This window comes from Myotis nattereri (assembly GCF_964212035.1).
Source record: "Myotis nattereri genome assembly, chromosome: 1".
NCBI classification, from domain to species: Eukaryota; Metazoa; Chordata; class Mammalia; order Chiroptera; family Vespertilionidae; genus Myotis; species Myotis nattereri.
In genome coordinates, this window is record NC_138075.1 from 168389945 (window position 1) to 168407238 (window position 17294).

General features: G+C 38.1%; 1 protein-coding gene across 1 annotated transcript in view; it reads right to left on the reverse strand.

Annotated features, from left to right (window-relative positions):
• Positions 1 to 17294, reverse strand: part of GRID2 (glutamate ionotropic receptor delta type subunit 2) — a 1380265-nt gene that overhangs the window by 315700 nt on the left and 1047271 nt on the right. The window contains exon 11 of the mRNA XM_081109363.1: positions 16375 to 16687. Within this exon, the coding sequence (XP_080965489.1) occupies positions 16375 to 16687 (313 nt within the window). The remainder of the gene's footprint in view (positions 1 to 16374; positions 16688 to 17294) is intronic.

The window sequence follows — 17294 nt, forward strand, 5'->3', positions numbered from 1 at the left end:
CGACATATGAAAACATGCTCAAAGTCACTAATCATCCGAGAGATGCAAATCAAAACAACAATGAGGTACCATCTCACACCTGTCACACTGGCTATCATCAACAAATCAACAAACGACAAGTGCTGGAGAGGATGTGGAGAAAAAGGAACCCTCTTGCACTGCTGGTGGGAATGCAGACTGGTGCAGCCACTATGGAAGACAGTATGGAGTTTCCTCAAAAAACTACAAATGGAACTCCCATTTGACCCTGTGATCCCACTTCTAGGAATATATCCCAGGAAACCAGAAACACCAATCAGAAAGGATATATGCACCCCTATGTTCATAGCAGCACAATTCACCATAGCTAAGATCTGGAAACATCCTAAGTGCCCATCTGTAGATGAATGGATTAGAAAACAGTGGTACATCTACACGATGGAATACTATGCTGCTATAAAAAAGAAGGAACTCTTACCATTTGCAATGGCATGGATGGAACTGGAGAGCATAATGCTAAGTGAAATAAGCCAATCAATGAAGGAAAAATGCCACATGATGTCACTAATTTCTGGATAATAAAGACCATTATAAACTTATGAACAAAAATAGATACAGAGGCAGAACTGCCTCGAACAGACTGTCAAACTACAGCAGGAAGGCCGGGGAGGGTGGGAGGGCAGGAGGGGGGTGGGTAAGAGATCAACCAAAGGACTTGTATGCATGCATATAAGCATAACCAATGGACATAAGACACTGGGGGGTAGGGGAGGCCAGGGGATTGTCATGGGCGGGGGGGGAAAAAAGGAGACATATGTAATACTTTCTGTAATACTTTAAGCTATAAAAAATAAAATAAAATAAAATAAAATAAAATGGAACAGGAAACTAAAAAAAAATTAAAATTATTAATATTGATCAAATAATACCAAAGATGGTTTTAATTTTTAAAAATTGATTTTAGAAAGAGAAGAAGGGAGAAGTAGAGAGAGAAACATCAATTTAAGAGCAAAACAAGGATCAGCTGCCTCCTGCATGCCCCTTACTGGGGATTGAGCCTGCAACTTGGGCATGTGCCCGATCAGGAATCAAATTGGCAACCTTTTAGTGCACTGGTGACACCTAGGCAATTGATCCACACCAACCACATGATGATGGCTTTAACTTAAAATTAACCTTTTATATAATGGACTGGAATTTTCTTCAAATTTAACTCAAAATTCTATCAAGTGCTTTGATTTTCTCAGATCAAAATTACAAATTTTGCTGATTATTGAGATATTATTTTCATCTTAAAATTATTCTTATATCAATGTTATACATTCCAGTACTGCAATAATATAAAATAATGGGGTCATACACTAAACTATATTATTTATAACTTTCCTATGTATTATATTTCAAAGGTATTTACAATATAAGTATTACCTATGTATTAACAATGAAACCATAGTTCAGCAATTCCCTTAAGTTCAAAGGCATTCTATCAATGAAAAAGAAATATTAGCACAGTATTTAACATGTTATATTTATAATAGAGGACCGGTACATGAAATTCGTGCACAGGGTGTGTGTGTATGTGTGTGTGTGTGTGTGTGTGTGTGTGTGTGTGTGTCCCTCAGCCAGCCTGCACCCTCTCCAATATGGGACATCCACTCACAATCCAGGACTGCTGGCTCCCAACCACTTGCCAGCCTGCCTGCCTGATTGCCCCTAACCACTCCCCTGCCAGCCTGATTGCCCCCAACTGCCCTCCCCTGCAGGCCTGGTCACCTCCAACTGCCCTCCCCTGCAGGTCTGGTTGCCCCCAACTGCCCTCCCCTGCCAGCCTGGTTGCCCCCAGCTGCCCTCCCCTGAAGGCCTGGTCCCTCTTATCTGCCCTCCCCTGCTAGCCTGATCACCCACAACTGCCCTCCCCTGCCGTCCAACTTGTGTCCACATGGTGCCAGCCATCTTTGACCACATGGGGGTGGACATCTTGTGTGTTGGAGTGGTGGTCAATTTGCATATTACCTCTTTATTAGATAGGATGGTAGAACAAATTACTTTTATTTATATATTCAACTATCAAATAATTAACATTGCAAAAGAATGAAACCAAAACACTATCTTATACCATATAAAAAATTAACGTAAATGGATTAAAGACTTGAATGTAATGTAAAACTCTTAAAAGAAAACATAGGCAATAAGCACCTTGACATAAGACTTGGAGATTATTTTTTTGATTTGACCCCTAAAGCAAAGGCAACAAAAGCAAAAATAAATAAGTGGGTCTACATCAAACAAAAAAACTTCAGCACAGAGAGCAGACTGATGGTTGCCTAAGCAGAGGGGATTTGGAGGGCTGGGTGAAAAAGGTGAAAGGATTAAGAAGTACAAGTTGGTAGTTACAAAATAGTAATAGGGATGTAAAGTACAGCATAGAACACACAGTCAACAATATCCTAACATATAAATAGCCAGGGGCCGTCACGACCAAAACAACCGGATGGACTACTGAATAGTAGGCTGTGTGGGGTGACCAGGCCAGCAGGGGGGGGGGCAGTGAGAGATGACCAAACGACCAAACAGTAGGCTCTGTGGGGTGACCAGGCTGGTGGAGGGCCAGTTAGGGGCAACCAGGCCAGTTGGGGGGCCGTTGGGGGAGACCAGGCCAGTGGGGGGGGGGGCAGTTAAGGGCAATCAAGCAGGCAGGCAGGTGAGCAGTTAAGAGCCAGTGGTCCAGGATTGTGAGAGGGATGTCCGAGGGGTCCTGGATTGGAGAGGGTGAAGGCTGGGCTGAGGGGATCTCCCCCAGCCCCCGTGCACAAATTTCATGCACTGGGTCTCTAGTCCTATCTAATAAAAGACAAATAGGGTAATTAACCATACCTCCGATACGCTTCCCATTGGCTAATCAGGGCGATATGCAAATTAACTGCCAACCAAGATGACGGCTGGCAGCCATGAAGCTGAAGTGAACATGAGGCATACCTGCTTTCAGCAGCCGAGGCCTCAAGCTGGATCCGGGCCTCAGAGCTGGAGCTGGCTCTCAGCTCCTGTGACAGCCATGGAGGTAAATAAATCCCAGAATAAAAAAAAAAGAAAAAAAAGGAGAGGCTGGGTACTACAGTTACCTGCCAGCCTGAAAACGGCCCTCAGCCCCTCACCCAGACTGGCCAGTCACCCCAGTGGGGACCCCCACCCTGAAGGGGGTGTGACCAGCTACAAACAGCCATCATTCCCTCATCCAAGCTGGCCAGGCACCCAAGCGGGACCCCCACCCTGATCCGGGACACCCTTCAGGGCAAACCAGCCGGCACCCACCCGTACACCAGGCCTCTATCCTATATAGTAACAGGGTAATATGCAAACTGACCCTAACAGCAGAAGGACTGGGAATGACTGGTCACTATGACACACACTGACCACCAGGGGGCAGACGCTCAATGCCGGAGCTGCCCTCTGGTGGTCAGTGCACTCTCATATGGGGAGCTCTCCTCAGCCACAAGCCAGGCTGATGGCTGCCAGTACAGCGGTGGTGGTGGGAGCCTCTCCTGCCTCCTCAGCAGCGCTAAGGATGTCTGACTGCAGCTTAGGTCTGCTCCTGCTGGCAAGTGGACATCCCCCGAGGGCTGCCGGGCTGCCAGAGGGATGTCTGATTGCCATCTTAGGCCCAATCCCCCAGGGAGCAGGCCTAAGCCAGCAGGTGGTCATCCCCCAAGGGGTCCCAGACTGTGAGAGGGCACAGGCCAGGCTGAGGGACCCCTCTCCCCCTTAGTGCACAAGTTTTTGTGCACTAGGCCTCTAGTTGATTGGTCGACCAGTCACTATGTTGCACACTGACCACCAGGGGGTAGACGCTCAATGCAGGAGCTGCCCCCTGGTGGTCAGTGCGCTCTCACATGGGGAGCTCTGCTCAGCCACAAGTCAGGCTGGTGGCTGCCAGTACAGCGGTGGTGGTGGGAGCCGCTCCTGCCTCCTCAGCAGTGCTAAGGATGTAGGAGCTTCCCCCTGGTGGTTAGCACACTCCCACTGCAGGAGCACTGCTCAGCTGACGGACAGGCACCAGATGCTAGGCTCATGGCTGGTAAACACAGCTGTGGCAGCACGCGCCTTGCCACCTCTGCAGCAGCACTACTGAGTGGAGGTAGTGGTGGCAGTGGCAGGCGCAGTGGGGCCGGAATGAGCAGGAGCAGTGCAGTGCCCGGCCTGGGCTCGGGCTCCTCCCTGGCTGCCTGACGCTTCATGTAGTACTATATCCCCTGAGGGGTCCCAGATTGCGAGAGGGCACAGGCCAGGCTGAGGGACCCCACCGGTGCATGAAACTGTGCACTGGGCCTCTAGTATTGTAGTAACTATGTAAGGTGTCAGATGGGTACTTGACATATCAGAAAGATCACTTTGTATAGTATATGATTGTCTAACCACTATGCTGTTCACCTGAAACTAATATAAAATACCATTGATGTAAAAAAAAAACAAAAAAACAAACAAACAAACAAAAAACCTCTGCAAAGCAAAGAAAACCACCAACAAAATAAAAAGGCAACTCACTGGGAGAAAATATTTGCAAATCACATATCTGATAAGGGGTTAAAATCCAAAATGTTTAAAAAACTCATACACCTTAATACAAAAAAAAAATCAATTAAAAATTGGGCAGAGAGTCTGGATAGACATTTTTCCAAATAAGAAAATCAGAGCCCCAAAGGACTTAATATATAAGTTAAAAGCATCCTTGGGCAAAACTTATAATTCAGCTCAATTTGGGTTCAATAATTTGTTGCATCTTTGGCCATGTTGTGTTATATACAGCTTATCACAAATCCTGTGTAATAATGATGTGCTTACATAAGAAAAAATGTTCTTACAGTTTTTCACATCTAGTTGAGTAACAAAGTTATTATGGATTTGTACGTATATGATTTTTATTATAAGCATTTTCTTTAGCTAGATTAGTTTTCCAAATACATTTCCTTATGCCTAATTATAACACGTTTCCTTAAAATAATGTTTATTTTCTGAGAGATAATGATGAGTATATAAACATTAAACATTGTGACTGATTTCATTTCTTGCTAGGGCCTGCAAAACAATGAGGAAATAATAGTTATAATGTTGAGTATCTATTTTGTATTATGCACACAGTTTTAAGTGCTTTATATCCATGAACTCTTAAGTTTTTAAATAAGTAACGAATTATGTAATTATTACCTGGGGAACTGAGGCACCTAGAAGTTAAGAAACTTGTCCAGTATCACATAGCAACTAAGTGGTAGATTACTGGATTAAAACTGAACTATCTCTCAAGAAAAACACAAAGATATAAACAGTTGTTTAGCTCTGGCCAGATAGCTCAGTTGACTAGCGTGCCATCCCAATACACCAAGGTTGCAGGTTTGATCTTTAAATCAGGGCACATACAAGAATCAACCAGTGAGTGCATACATAAGTGGAACAACCAACTGATGTTTCTCTCTCTCTCTCAAATCAATAAAATTTAAAAAATAATAAAGTTAAGTAAAAACAGTTTTTTAACTAGATATTATATTATAAAATTACACACTCTTATAGCTAAAAGAAAATTTAAAAATAATCTGACACTTTATACCTCAGAGAGCAAAGATCAAATAAGTTAACTGGACAATTCATTTCTTCAATTTTTACTAGGTAAAAAACAAAACAAAACAAAAACGGTTCCTAGTCTGTGTTCCTTCCTTTAATAGGTCATAAGTAGGTATGTATTTGACCTAATTCAACATATCTGAAAACCCCATGCCCCTCATGACTTGTGCTTTCCTTCGCATGATAATCATTCTATGACGGAGCTGTGTTTTTACTAGATTGCTTCTCCTGAACATTGAATGCTCCATGAAGATAGACAACATGCTGTCCTACTCACCCTTGTGACTAGATAAGTAATTCTTATTGAATGTCCAAACAAACGTTTCTGAGATAACAAAGAATTTTAAAAAGCAAAGTCAGAAGAGTACTTTTAGGATGTGCTAAAGTAGAGCTTGAACATGATATAAACATTAAGGGCTAGAAAACAACTGAAGCAGACAGAACAAACTGTGCAGCTATCCCAAATGGATTGATAATTTAGGGTCTAAGGGACAGAGTTGTAAATATAAAGAAACTATAAATTTTGGTCACAGCCACAAATCAAAGAGCAATGCTATGTGTCTACATTTTATGTGAAAGTTGGGTCATGCACTGGTCTTTTGTTAAATCTTGATACAAAAAAGAACAATTGACATAAAAATGTAGTTTATAAATAATGCACATATGTGAATTTATACTTTATATTACACATTGAAATTTCTCTACCTTGTAATTGTAAAAAAATCAAATAAAGGCTGTGCCACATCTAAGGGTATTTAACAAAAGTATCACAGGACATTATTACCATCAGTTTTATAACAGAGCTGGGAATCCTAAATTCAGCATGATGCGCATTCTAGTTGGCTTATAAGCATGCATCTTAAAGCTAGGTTAAATGCTGAGCCTTAATTTACAAAACAGGTTGATTAAAAACTGTGGTCAGTTACCCATACTTTTAGAAATAGAGCCATCATATTAAACTTCTGACTACAGATTAATGGATGAAGAAGAAAAGTGGATTCTGGTCAAACAAAAATTGAATTTCCAAATTTGTATTGTAAGCTGATGGTCTATCACCTGTAGTCCGTTGAGCCCTATACTTTCATTTTGATCAATCCCAATTCACCGTTAGATTAAATTTATCTTTGGTGATGTCTGTCCCTATTCTTATTACTTAAGTAGAGGGGTATTGTGATATTGTACTGTGGAAACACTGAGTTCTACAGTATGGTGTCAATCGTATTTTAAAGGACCTATGTCATCTGCCTTTTTCTATCATTTAAATTTATATTTTTAAAAATATATTTTCTTATAGTACTTTGGGGAAAAAGAAAAATCAACTCAGGATACCTTAAAATTACCTTTTGATTTTTTGTTAATGTCTATGTTAAACTCCTCTGTTTTGTTAAATACTAAAATAACGTTTTTAAACCATGGTGTATACTCATAAGTAGTTCAGACTAGTCCAGAAAATATTGTTTATATTAGTTTTTTTAATAAGCATTTTATAAGCAGAAATCTGAATTTCTTTATTATCTTAAAAGATATATTTTTATTGATTTCAGAGAGTAAGGGAAAAGGAGAGAAACATCAATGATAAGAGAGAAACACTGATTGGCTGCCTCCTGCATGCCCCCTGCTGGGGATCGAGTTCACACCCAGTCATGTATCCTGACCAGGAATAGAACTGTTACCTCCGGTTTTATAGGTCAATGCTCAACCATTGAGCCACACTGGCCAGGCTCTTTGATTGCTTTGAATTCTTCAAAAGCCCAGTTCAGCACAAGAAAGGATTTTCTGGCTCAAATCAAGAAGAGCTGGTATTAAAATTAGTAAAACTCAAGGTACATTGTGTGCATATAGTTCATGGAATAATTGCTTAGGAGCTCATGACATTTCATTGGGAATGTACTCAATGGATTTGCATCTGAGCATCATGGCATTGTTTTTTAGTCACACAAATACCTGGATCCACATACCCATAATAATAGAGTTTGAATCTCTGAAAGCTTAAATGTTCAACTTTTTGTTTTCTTCAGTGGTGAAGAATTCTGGTGATAAAAAGAAAGAAAATGAGCACCTTGTAGTGTTTTAAATCAGCATGGGGAAATTCTCAAGTGGCTGTGACAGCACTCAGAGGGCTTGGCGCTCTCTTCGGGAAGGACTGCCAATCATAATTAGCAACAACAGAGATGTTGTTCAACTCTAAATAAAAATTGCTGAGAGCTTTTTTGAGCTAATATCTGTAAGAACAGAAAGTAGAAATAAACTTGTCTCTGTAATCCAGTTAACCTGTCACTGGGAATTACACTCATTTTTCCCATGTTCATTAGGGTCAGTAAACAACAGAGCTAGCCAATATCATTTTTGTTATATTCAAATTTAATGTGAAGGAATATAACATTACAAAGGAATAATTTTAGTGACTGCATTTCAAGGCTTGAATCCTTAGGGTTTTTGTGACTAGGACATTGGTAAATTTCTTGTATTTGATAGCTACACTATTGAAATGGATTTCTTTTTTAGTTTTAAAGAGATGCTCTCTCATCAGTAAGCTCTTTCTGATGCAACAGGGAATGTCTAACTCTTTCCTTTGTGGAAATGAGAAAGTTGTGATTCTCTGTAATAGTGCAATCCATCTGGCGGTGGGGAGAGCTCTTTATTTTCTTCCAAAGATTGTCTGGGGATCTCAAAGCCAGCGGGTTGCCTCTCATTTTAACGCTTGTGCAGCAGTCATCAAGTTATCTTCTACCATTCCTAAAGGTCCTTTGTTCCATTTATTACTAGAATCTGTGGACCAATTTGACCTTTAAGAAAGCTACCAAAGAAATATTCCTATTTTACTCCTTCTGTCTGCTTCTCTCATCAGAAGTGGTTTATTTGGTTCCAACTTGGCTATGGTCCACCTCCATGGAGTTGAACAATCCTGGAAGCTTTACTTATTTATGGCTATATTAAAAACATCTAGGTTAGGCATGGCACATACCCAAGAAATGTTTATTAAACCATTTAATGTAGTGATTCCTTGTTTTTGTTTTGCTCCTACTGTTCCTGGTACAGATAGTGATAGCTCTAAATATTTTACATGAGTATAAATACTTATACTTAATAGAATCAGACAAAACCATCTGAAATAAAGTCTGAAGTTTCCTTCAAAATTATTTTTTAAGTAAACAGAAAACAAATTACATACAGCCACATATGTGAACAAGTCACAGAGGCCCTCTGTGGCCCAGATGTCATGAAGAGTCACTGCCCATTAACTAAATATAAGGGATCTTCAAAACTTAAACCCTCAGATTTTTTGGGGGGCAGGGTTAATACTCACCCAAGGATATTTTTCCATTGATTTTTAGAGAGAGTGGAACGGAAGGGGAGAGACAGAGAGAAGGAAACATTGATGTGACAGAGACACATCAGTTGGTTGCCTCCTGCATGCTCCCTGCTCAGGTCTGGAGATAGAGCCTGCACCCTTAACCTGGAATCAAACCTGGGACCCTTCAGTCCACAAGCTGACACTCTATCCACTGGACCAAACCAACTTGGGCTAGATTTTTTAAAAGTGTATTTATTGTAGAGAGATGCATGTAGACATGGAGATAAGGGAAGATATAAACTGACAATATCACTGGCATAAAATTGGTCTTTCATTCATGCATTTCACTACCTAATTCACAAGCTCTAATGTTCCAGCCAAACAGATGTACTAAGTTTATCACAATAATGGACCATACTGCTTTTGCACAGTTGGATTCCCTGAGCTGTTTTCCGAAATGCTTTGAAGTGACAGATTTAAAAAAAAAAATCCAGATTAGTAAAAAACTCAAATATATTTAACATTTTTCTGCTTTTAGCTGTTTCTGAACTCTCTTTTTTCAGAAATCTATCTAATAATACATGAAATGCCTCTTTATCCCTATTCAATCTGGTCTGGTACCACCCAATAAAGATTGTAATTTTGAAATAATAGTTGTACTTCTTATTAAAAGGTTATATTTTTATTAGAAATTATTAGTAATTCCAATTTCATTGCCTGTGTATGGGCACTCCCATTGATTGATTCTCTTTTACTTAGAGTTTATGAGCCTTACCTTAATTTATTTTTAATCAAAGTGTAATGACGCTCTTGGTATCTTTTAATGAATTCACTTTTTTACTGTTAGCAAGTGGAAGAATAGCAGCATTTCAAAGATGAAGTTATCATATGTAATTCAGCATTGTCTGTCATCATGAATTTGTATAAGTGTATAATCAACCTACAGGCTGTACAACTTATTTAAGGGCACAGTTGGGTTACGAAAGTACTTAAAATATTTATAACTTTTGATATCTGCTGCATATTTATAGAACTGAAAGACCATGGTAATCACATGGGTAAGTTTACTTATCTTTTTCTCTTGGGTGTGCTCCAAAAGTTACTGAAATTTGGCCACTTAGAAGCAAAATTCATAATTCAGAAAGCCAGTACATAAGCCTGTTAACATCTTCACAAATAATGCTTATTTATGTTTGTCATCATAGTCACTTGGTAGAATATACCCGTAGACACATCCTATGTAATTTTCTGTTTGGTTTAGTGAGTTTTAGTTTGTCCAGAAACAGATTGCAGTCTAATAAACACAATGCTGCTCTTAACGTTATACTTGATTTAGTGAAGTATTTTGCATTTATTTATTCACTTAGTTTATCAGTATGCATTTATTAAACACTTACTATGTACAAGGCACAAAACTATTGGCAAAAGAACCATAAAGATAAAAAGGACTAAAAAGGACACTGCCTTGTGTTCAAAGGACTCAGGTGATGAAAATTGAAAAAAAAAAAAAGGTATTCATACTATTGTTCATAATAATATAAATATATCTTAGGGAACGTAGATGATCCATAATCCTAGGAAAGACTTCCAAGCACGAATTATATGGTTTTTTTTTTAACTGATTTTAAGATATAGAGAGTGAGAAAGATGAGTTGCCTCCTGTACTAGCTCAACTGGGGATTGAATCCGCAACATTTTGGTGTATGATATGACACTCCAACAAACTGAGCCACCCAACCAGGGCCAAAGCACTAATTAGAGGATGCATAGGAATTTGCCACATGAAATCAGGTGGGGATAGAGATTAAGCAGGTAATGAAGACATTTCAGGAATTGGAAGAAACAGAAGCAAAGCAGAGAGACATTACAGAGTCTTGTCTTGTGTTCAAGAGACAAAGCAATTTGGAGTAACGGGACAATTAAATGTGCTGTATGAGTGATAAGAGAGTAGAACTGAGCACTGAACAACAGCCACATGGTAGAACATTGTTCATGCTCTGAATAACTTTTAAAAGGTAATAATTGGGAAGCCAAGAAAATATTTGAAGAATAGGAATTATGTAGAAAGCCCTCTCCATGACAGTAGTAACTTGGATATATATGCAAGTTTGTGGAGCATATATTTTCAGGGAACAAAATTATAAAAGACTATTAGGAGATTCCTACAGTTCCAATGAGAAATGCAACTGGCCATATCTAGGAAACAATTTAGGCCAGGGGTGGGCAACCTTTTTGTAAGTGCGTGCCAAAATCAGCAAAAATCTCTGACTCAAATTCTTTTGCATGCCAGCCCTAATTTTTTGAGAACATGTTATGCCTACTTGATATCTCTTAAGGTGTACATATGTGAAGAACCTTGAAAAAATAATAAAATTCATTCAAGTGACAAAAACACAGTATATGATGATGAAAAATACATTTATTTTTTAATGTATACATGTACACTGATAGTCCAACAGAAAACTTTATGACTCTGATATTATCAGTGGGACTTTTGCTGCTGCATCACTGATGACAGAGATTTTACATCAGGCTTATATTTCGTGACCTTCAGAGATATGCATGAGCTACTACTTTCATCCATCAGGCTACTCCTATTACGAGACTTAACAAAATTCATCACTGAGAACAAATATTCACAATTGTAAATGGAAGATTTTAAGAGAGGCTTTCATGTGCCAGCAAAAGTTACTGGCGTGCCATGTTTGGCATGTGTGTCAGGGGTTGCCCACCCCTGATCTAGACCTTGTCCCACTTAGGTGAGAAGAGATTTATACCCCTGGAAATATGTAGGAGATAAATTTTGCAGACCTTGACTATGGTTGAATATAAGCTTAAGAAAGAAAAAGGAAAAATCTAACTGTTTTCAAAGTTTTGAACATATATGTTTGAGTGGTTGGTAATACATCAGCTGGAATAGAGAATAAGAGAGACTACAAAAGTTAAAAGTATAAAATCATTCAATTATTGGCATGTTAAAATTTGTGATATATATCCAGAGAGTGGTCTAGTGAGCAGTTAGGTATGCACAACTAAAATTCAAGGATGTGATGTAAATTTGGGAGTTATCTGCATATTGATGATCATTAAAACCATATACATAAAATTGGATGAAACGGAAATAATAACATGAAAACAGAGGTTAACATCTAGCTATACCGTCTTTTATCTTTAGCCAATGCACATGTCTATCAACATCTTAGTTCTCTCCCCTCATTTTTTTTATTGCTTAAAGTATTACAAAGGGTATTACATATATGTCCATTCCCCCCCCCCCAGACAGTCCCCTAGCCTCCCCTATCCCCCAGTGTCTTATGTCCATTGGTTATGCTTATATGCATGCATACAAGTCCTTCGGTTGATCTCTTACCCCCCTACCTCCTGCCCCCCAACCCTCCCCGGCCTTCCCGCTGCAGTTTGACAATCTGTTTGAGGCAGCTCTGCCTCTGTATCTATTATTGTTCAAAAGTTTATAATGGTCTCTATTATCCATGAATGAGTGAGATCATGTGGCATTTTTCCTTCATTGACTGGCTTATTTCACTTAGCATAATGCTCTCCAGTTCCATCCACGCAGTTGCAAATGGTAAGAGTTCCTCCTTTTTTACAGCAGCATAGTATTCCCTCGTGTAGATGTACCACAGTTTTCTAATCCATTCATCTACTTATGGGCACTTAGGCTGTTTCCAGATCTTAGCTATGGTGAATTGTGCTGCTATGAACATAGGGGTGCATATAGCCTTTCTGATTGGTGTTTCTGGTTTCTTGGGATATATTCCTAGAAGTGGGATCACAGGGTCAAATGGGAGTTCCATTTGTAGTTTTTTGAGGAAACTCCATACTGTCTTCCACAGTGGCTGCACCAGTCTGCATTCCCACCAGCAGTGCACAAGTGTTCCTTTTTCTCCACATCCTCTCCAGCACTTGTTATTGGCACATGGCCCATTTCCTTCCTCTCCAGTCCAAGCTGCCATTACTACAGATGGTTCATCTAATCCTCTGGGCTCTCATTTTCTTGATCAGCTTTGAAACTTTTTACCAACTCTTAACTTCAAGAATCCACATCCACACACCTATAACTTCTCCTCTACTGTCCTATTTTAGTCTCATTTTATAAATACAAACTTCAAATTCTTCAAATTGTTTCTACTTTTGTTCTTTAGTCTCATCAAGAACTCTATGCTCTCTCAATACTATTTTATTACTTTCCAGTCTCACTCTTTACTATATTCTCACTATTGGTCTTTCTATTTTATTTTCATTGCTCTCTGCACCCCAGAATCTACCATTATCTCACCAATAATCTAAAACCATTTGCCTTCTTAAGCACATTTCTCATGTGCCTAACTATCCAAGGCTGAACCTAATTTGTTTTTATGTTTAATTTATTTAGCAAACACTTATGTGACACGCATATAAGCTATTTTATCTAATAATGTCATGATTTTTAAACATTTTTATTCTCATAACAGAGCCATGAAGTGGGCACAGCCAGGATGTTCCTTGGAAAAGGAACTCACACCATCATACAGGTTTGTAGTCCCTAACAGACCACAAAATTCTTCTGTTTCATTCACTCTTTTCTCTCCTTTTGGAATAATTTCTATGAAGAAATCACCATCACGTTGTGGGAAAGACCAAACTGTCCCATGACAAGAGAAAATAAAAGGAAACTGAGGCTACTAGTCCTCAACCAGCATCAGCTACCAGACATGAGCTCAGCTTCCAGACTGAGTTGTGTAACTGAGATCTCAGACAACATTGAGTAAAGACAATCCGTCCTCATTATGTCCTGTCTAAATTCCGACCCACAGAATCAGAAGGTTTTGGAGGCGTTTATTATGTAGTTATAGTCACTGGAACACTACCAAAAGCAAGCTAAATCCAATGAACACCTTTCTACTTGATTATTTGAAATGTTTAACACAGAGGACCAAACGCTCCATCTTTAAATACTGGTTTTATTTGGTGTGTATTCCACTGCATGCTATATATGCACGGTACTTGTATCTTTCCATCACTCCTTATTAGTTACTATTGAAAGCTCCTCTACCCATTCTTTTCCTTAGGGCACTCTCTTAGGCCCTTTCTGAGCCAGTGGTCCTCAATTAGGAATATGCAGTTTAGAACAAATACACTGTGTGATCTTACTTCTATAGCTTCAATTATCTCCTACATGCTAATATCTTCTAAGTATATATTTAGCCCAGATGTCTTTCATGTGCTTCTGAAAAAAATATCAAACCACTGACAAACAATAGAAATATCTCCATGGATGTTTCAAAGATATCTCTACACGCACCAAAATGAATGTATCATCTTCCCCATCACACTTGTTCTTTCTGTTTTTCATTTTATCATTAAAAGACATTATCATATAATACACCTAATTTCCCAATCCAGAACCTTAGGATAAAACTGCTTCATTCCCCTCCTTCAGTATCAATCACAATACCATTATATAACTAATCAAGTTCTATTGATTCCAATTCATAAAATAGCCTTCTCTTGATTCCCAGTGCCACCTTACCTTTGTGGAAGCACATAAACTCCTTACTTAGTTATTATAATACTCTTAAAATTTTATTCACTTTCCACATTACCCCTTTCAACCTATTATAATAAAAATATTTTTATGGTACAAATTTGAACATGTTTTTCCTTATTTAATACCTTTAAATAGCAGATTATTTCTGTAAAAATCAAGTTAAAGCTCTTGATAATAATAAATATATCTTCAACCACATCTTTACCAGCTCTATGCTGCACAATTTATCCTAATTTCTCTTTTACTTCTTTATATTAAATTTTATCCTACCCATCTCTGTCTCCTTTTTCCCATCCTCTTTTTCAACAAGCTCTTTAAATAGTTCATTATTGTGTCTTTGTATATGTAGTTTAATTCAAAAGCCTTCTTTGCCACATAAGATGTATTGAGTCTTCCTATCCCTTTGTTCTCATAGCAGATTGTACTTACATCTATTACAGCACTTTTGATCGTACTTATAATTGTTTGTTTACATGTTTGTGTCACACTAGATTTGTAGCTCAGTGATGGCAAAAACTCTTCTGTTCACAATTATATACTCAGTGTCTAGCAAAGTTCTAGCTTAAATAAATAGCATTAATTAAATATCTACTGGGTTAGTGATTAATGCATTGACTAAAAATGTCTGTGACAAATGTAACCTAAGTCAGAGCCCTTGAGGAAAGGCAGAGGGAGAAGCATACTTACAAAGGTTTTCAAAATAGATTAGAAGTGAGAAAGTGGTGGCAAAGAGTGTAGAGTGGTTCTCAGCCTTCCTCATGACACAACCCTTTAATACAGTTCCTCATGTTGTGGTGACCCCCAACCATAAAATTATTTTTGTTGCTACTTCATAACTGTAATTTTGCTACTGTTATGAATCATAATGTAAATGTCTGATATGCAGGATGTATTTTCATTGTTACAAATTGAACATAATTAAAGCATAGTGATTAATCATAAAAACAATATGTAATTATATATGTGTTTTCCGATGGTCTTAGGCAACCCCTGTGAAAGGGTTGTTCGACCCCCAGAGGGGTCGCAACCCACAGGTTGAGAACCGCTGGTCTAGACAAACCTTGTGATTAGTTAAATGAGAATAGAAAGAATAAAATTTAGTGGAAGATCCAATAGCAAGTACGAATAAAAAGTAAGATGCTATCGAGAGTTGTAAACATTAAGGCAAAAGCATCATATGTCTCCATTGGGATACATATTTCTCCTCTTCAATACATGTGACAAGTTTGCAAGAAACTATTAATTGCCTATGTATTTTATTATTTCATTATCCATGGTGGTAGTAGTCTCAATTAAGAAGTTCAATAAATACTATTCTAATTCTAAAGTGATCAAAGACAAGGAATTCACTAGTTTAAAGAGCAGGGCAGCTTGGATATTGAATATAAAACAATGCCCATTTTTTAGAATATAGTGAAATTGTAAGTTAAACCATTTTAAATATTATATATTAAAGATAAAACATAAAATTTACTATAAGAATCTTAATCAAAGTCTTTTCACTGCCAATGAATATTTTTCAATACATGAAATAATGTCTCTGAACAAAGAACATGTCCCAGCCTCTCTTACAGATGTAAATAATTAACTAGTATGTGCTCCAGTAAGTAGTTTCATTCCAATAAGGCTATTTCTCAGAATGTCAGAGTTTAGGGAGGATTCTGAGTTTCTTGTGAACCTTACCTCTGACATTTATTTTTTTGGCTTTGGTGATGATATTGAACTAAACATCAAAAGATAATGAACTAGTTTTTTGTTGAAAACCTGCTGTGCTTGAGATCCACTAGGAAAAAGAAGGAAATGCTCTGTTCGAAGCATGACTGTGAAGACCCTTTGAACACTTACCAATGTCAGATACAGATACAAAACATCTTAACTGAAATCATGGCAATTGAAGCATCACATTCCTTTTTCATATAAAAATGTAATTTTTTCTCCTTACCTTGCTGTACAAAGGATCCATACACAAACCACATGGAGTTGTAGAGAGTAGTAGAACTCATTGATCCCATTTGTAATCGTGGGGGATTAAGCCAATTCAAAAGGTAGACCAGAAGCCCCACAAGAAGGACTGTGCCAGCAATGCAAGCCCATAGAGAGAGATCGAATGGTGCAAGACAGGCAAACATATCCACTGTCTTTTCAGCTCTTCGAAGTAGTACTCCCACTGAGTAGTCCATGTAACGTGTTGTAAAGTCCACCACATTCTCTCGATCTGGGGTGATGGTTAAAGCAGAAATCCCTATGTCCGCTCTCTGAGAAATTGAAAGAGAGAAGAATTCATTAAGAGTGTGAAAAACAATTTTATTTGTGACATTTTGGCTTGCCTTGAGGAAAAAAAATTAGATGCCTCAGGCAACATCTTAAATCTTTTTTTATATATAAACTGAAAAACACTGCAAAGACTTCTTAGAGGAGAGTTGTGTGTGAATTTTGAATTTCTTACTGCAAACTATGCCACACCAGAGTCAGACAAATTACCTTGTTCATATCACCAGTGAAATAAGCATGTGAAATAAGTGAAGAATATTTATTATTATTATTATTTTTTTTTTAGGCTAGTCAAGTGAAGCAGTGGGAGTGGAGAAGGAACAAAGAAATCTGTAACTGGCTGTGATCAATTAGTTGTAAGACACCACTGCACTAAGAAGAATATTTTAGATGTAGATAATACCTGAAGGAAATTGTCTTTTTTCCTGGGGTCATTTTATCAAAGTCTTCATTAACACAGTAACAAAGGCAAAACTTATTCTAAAAAATTCTTTTTGAGAAAATGTTCCTGAGATATTCAATATGTCTCTAACATGTAAATTATTAGGTAGTTTATTTTAAAAACTTAACATAGCATTTTACCCTTTGTTT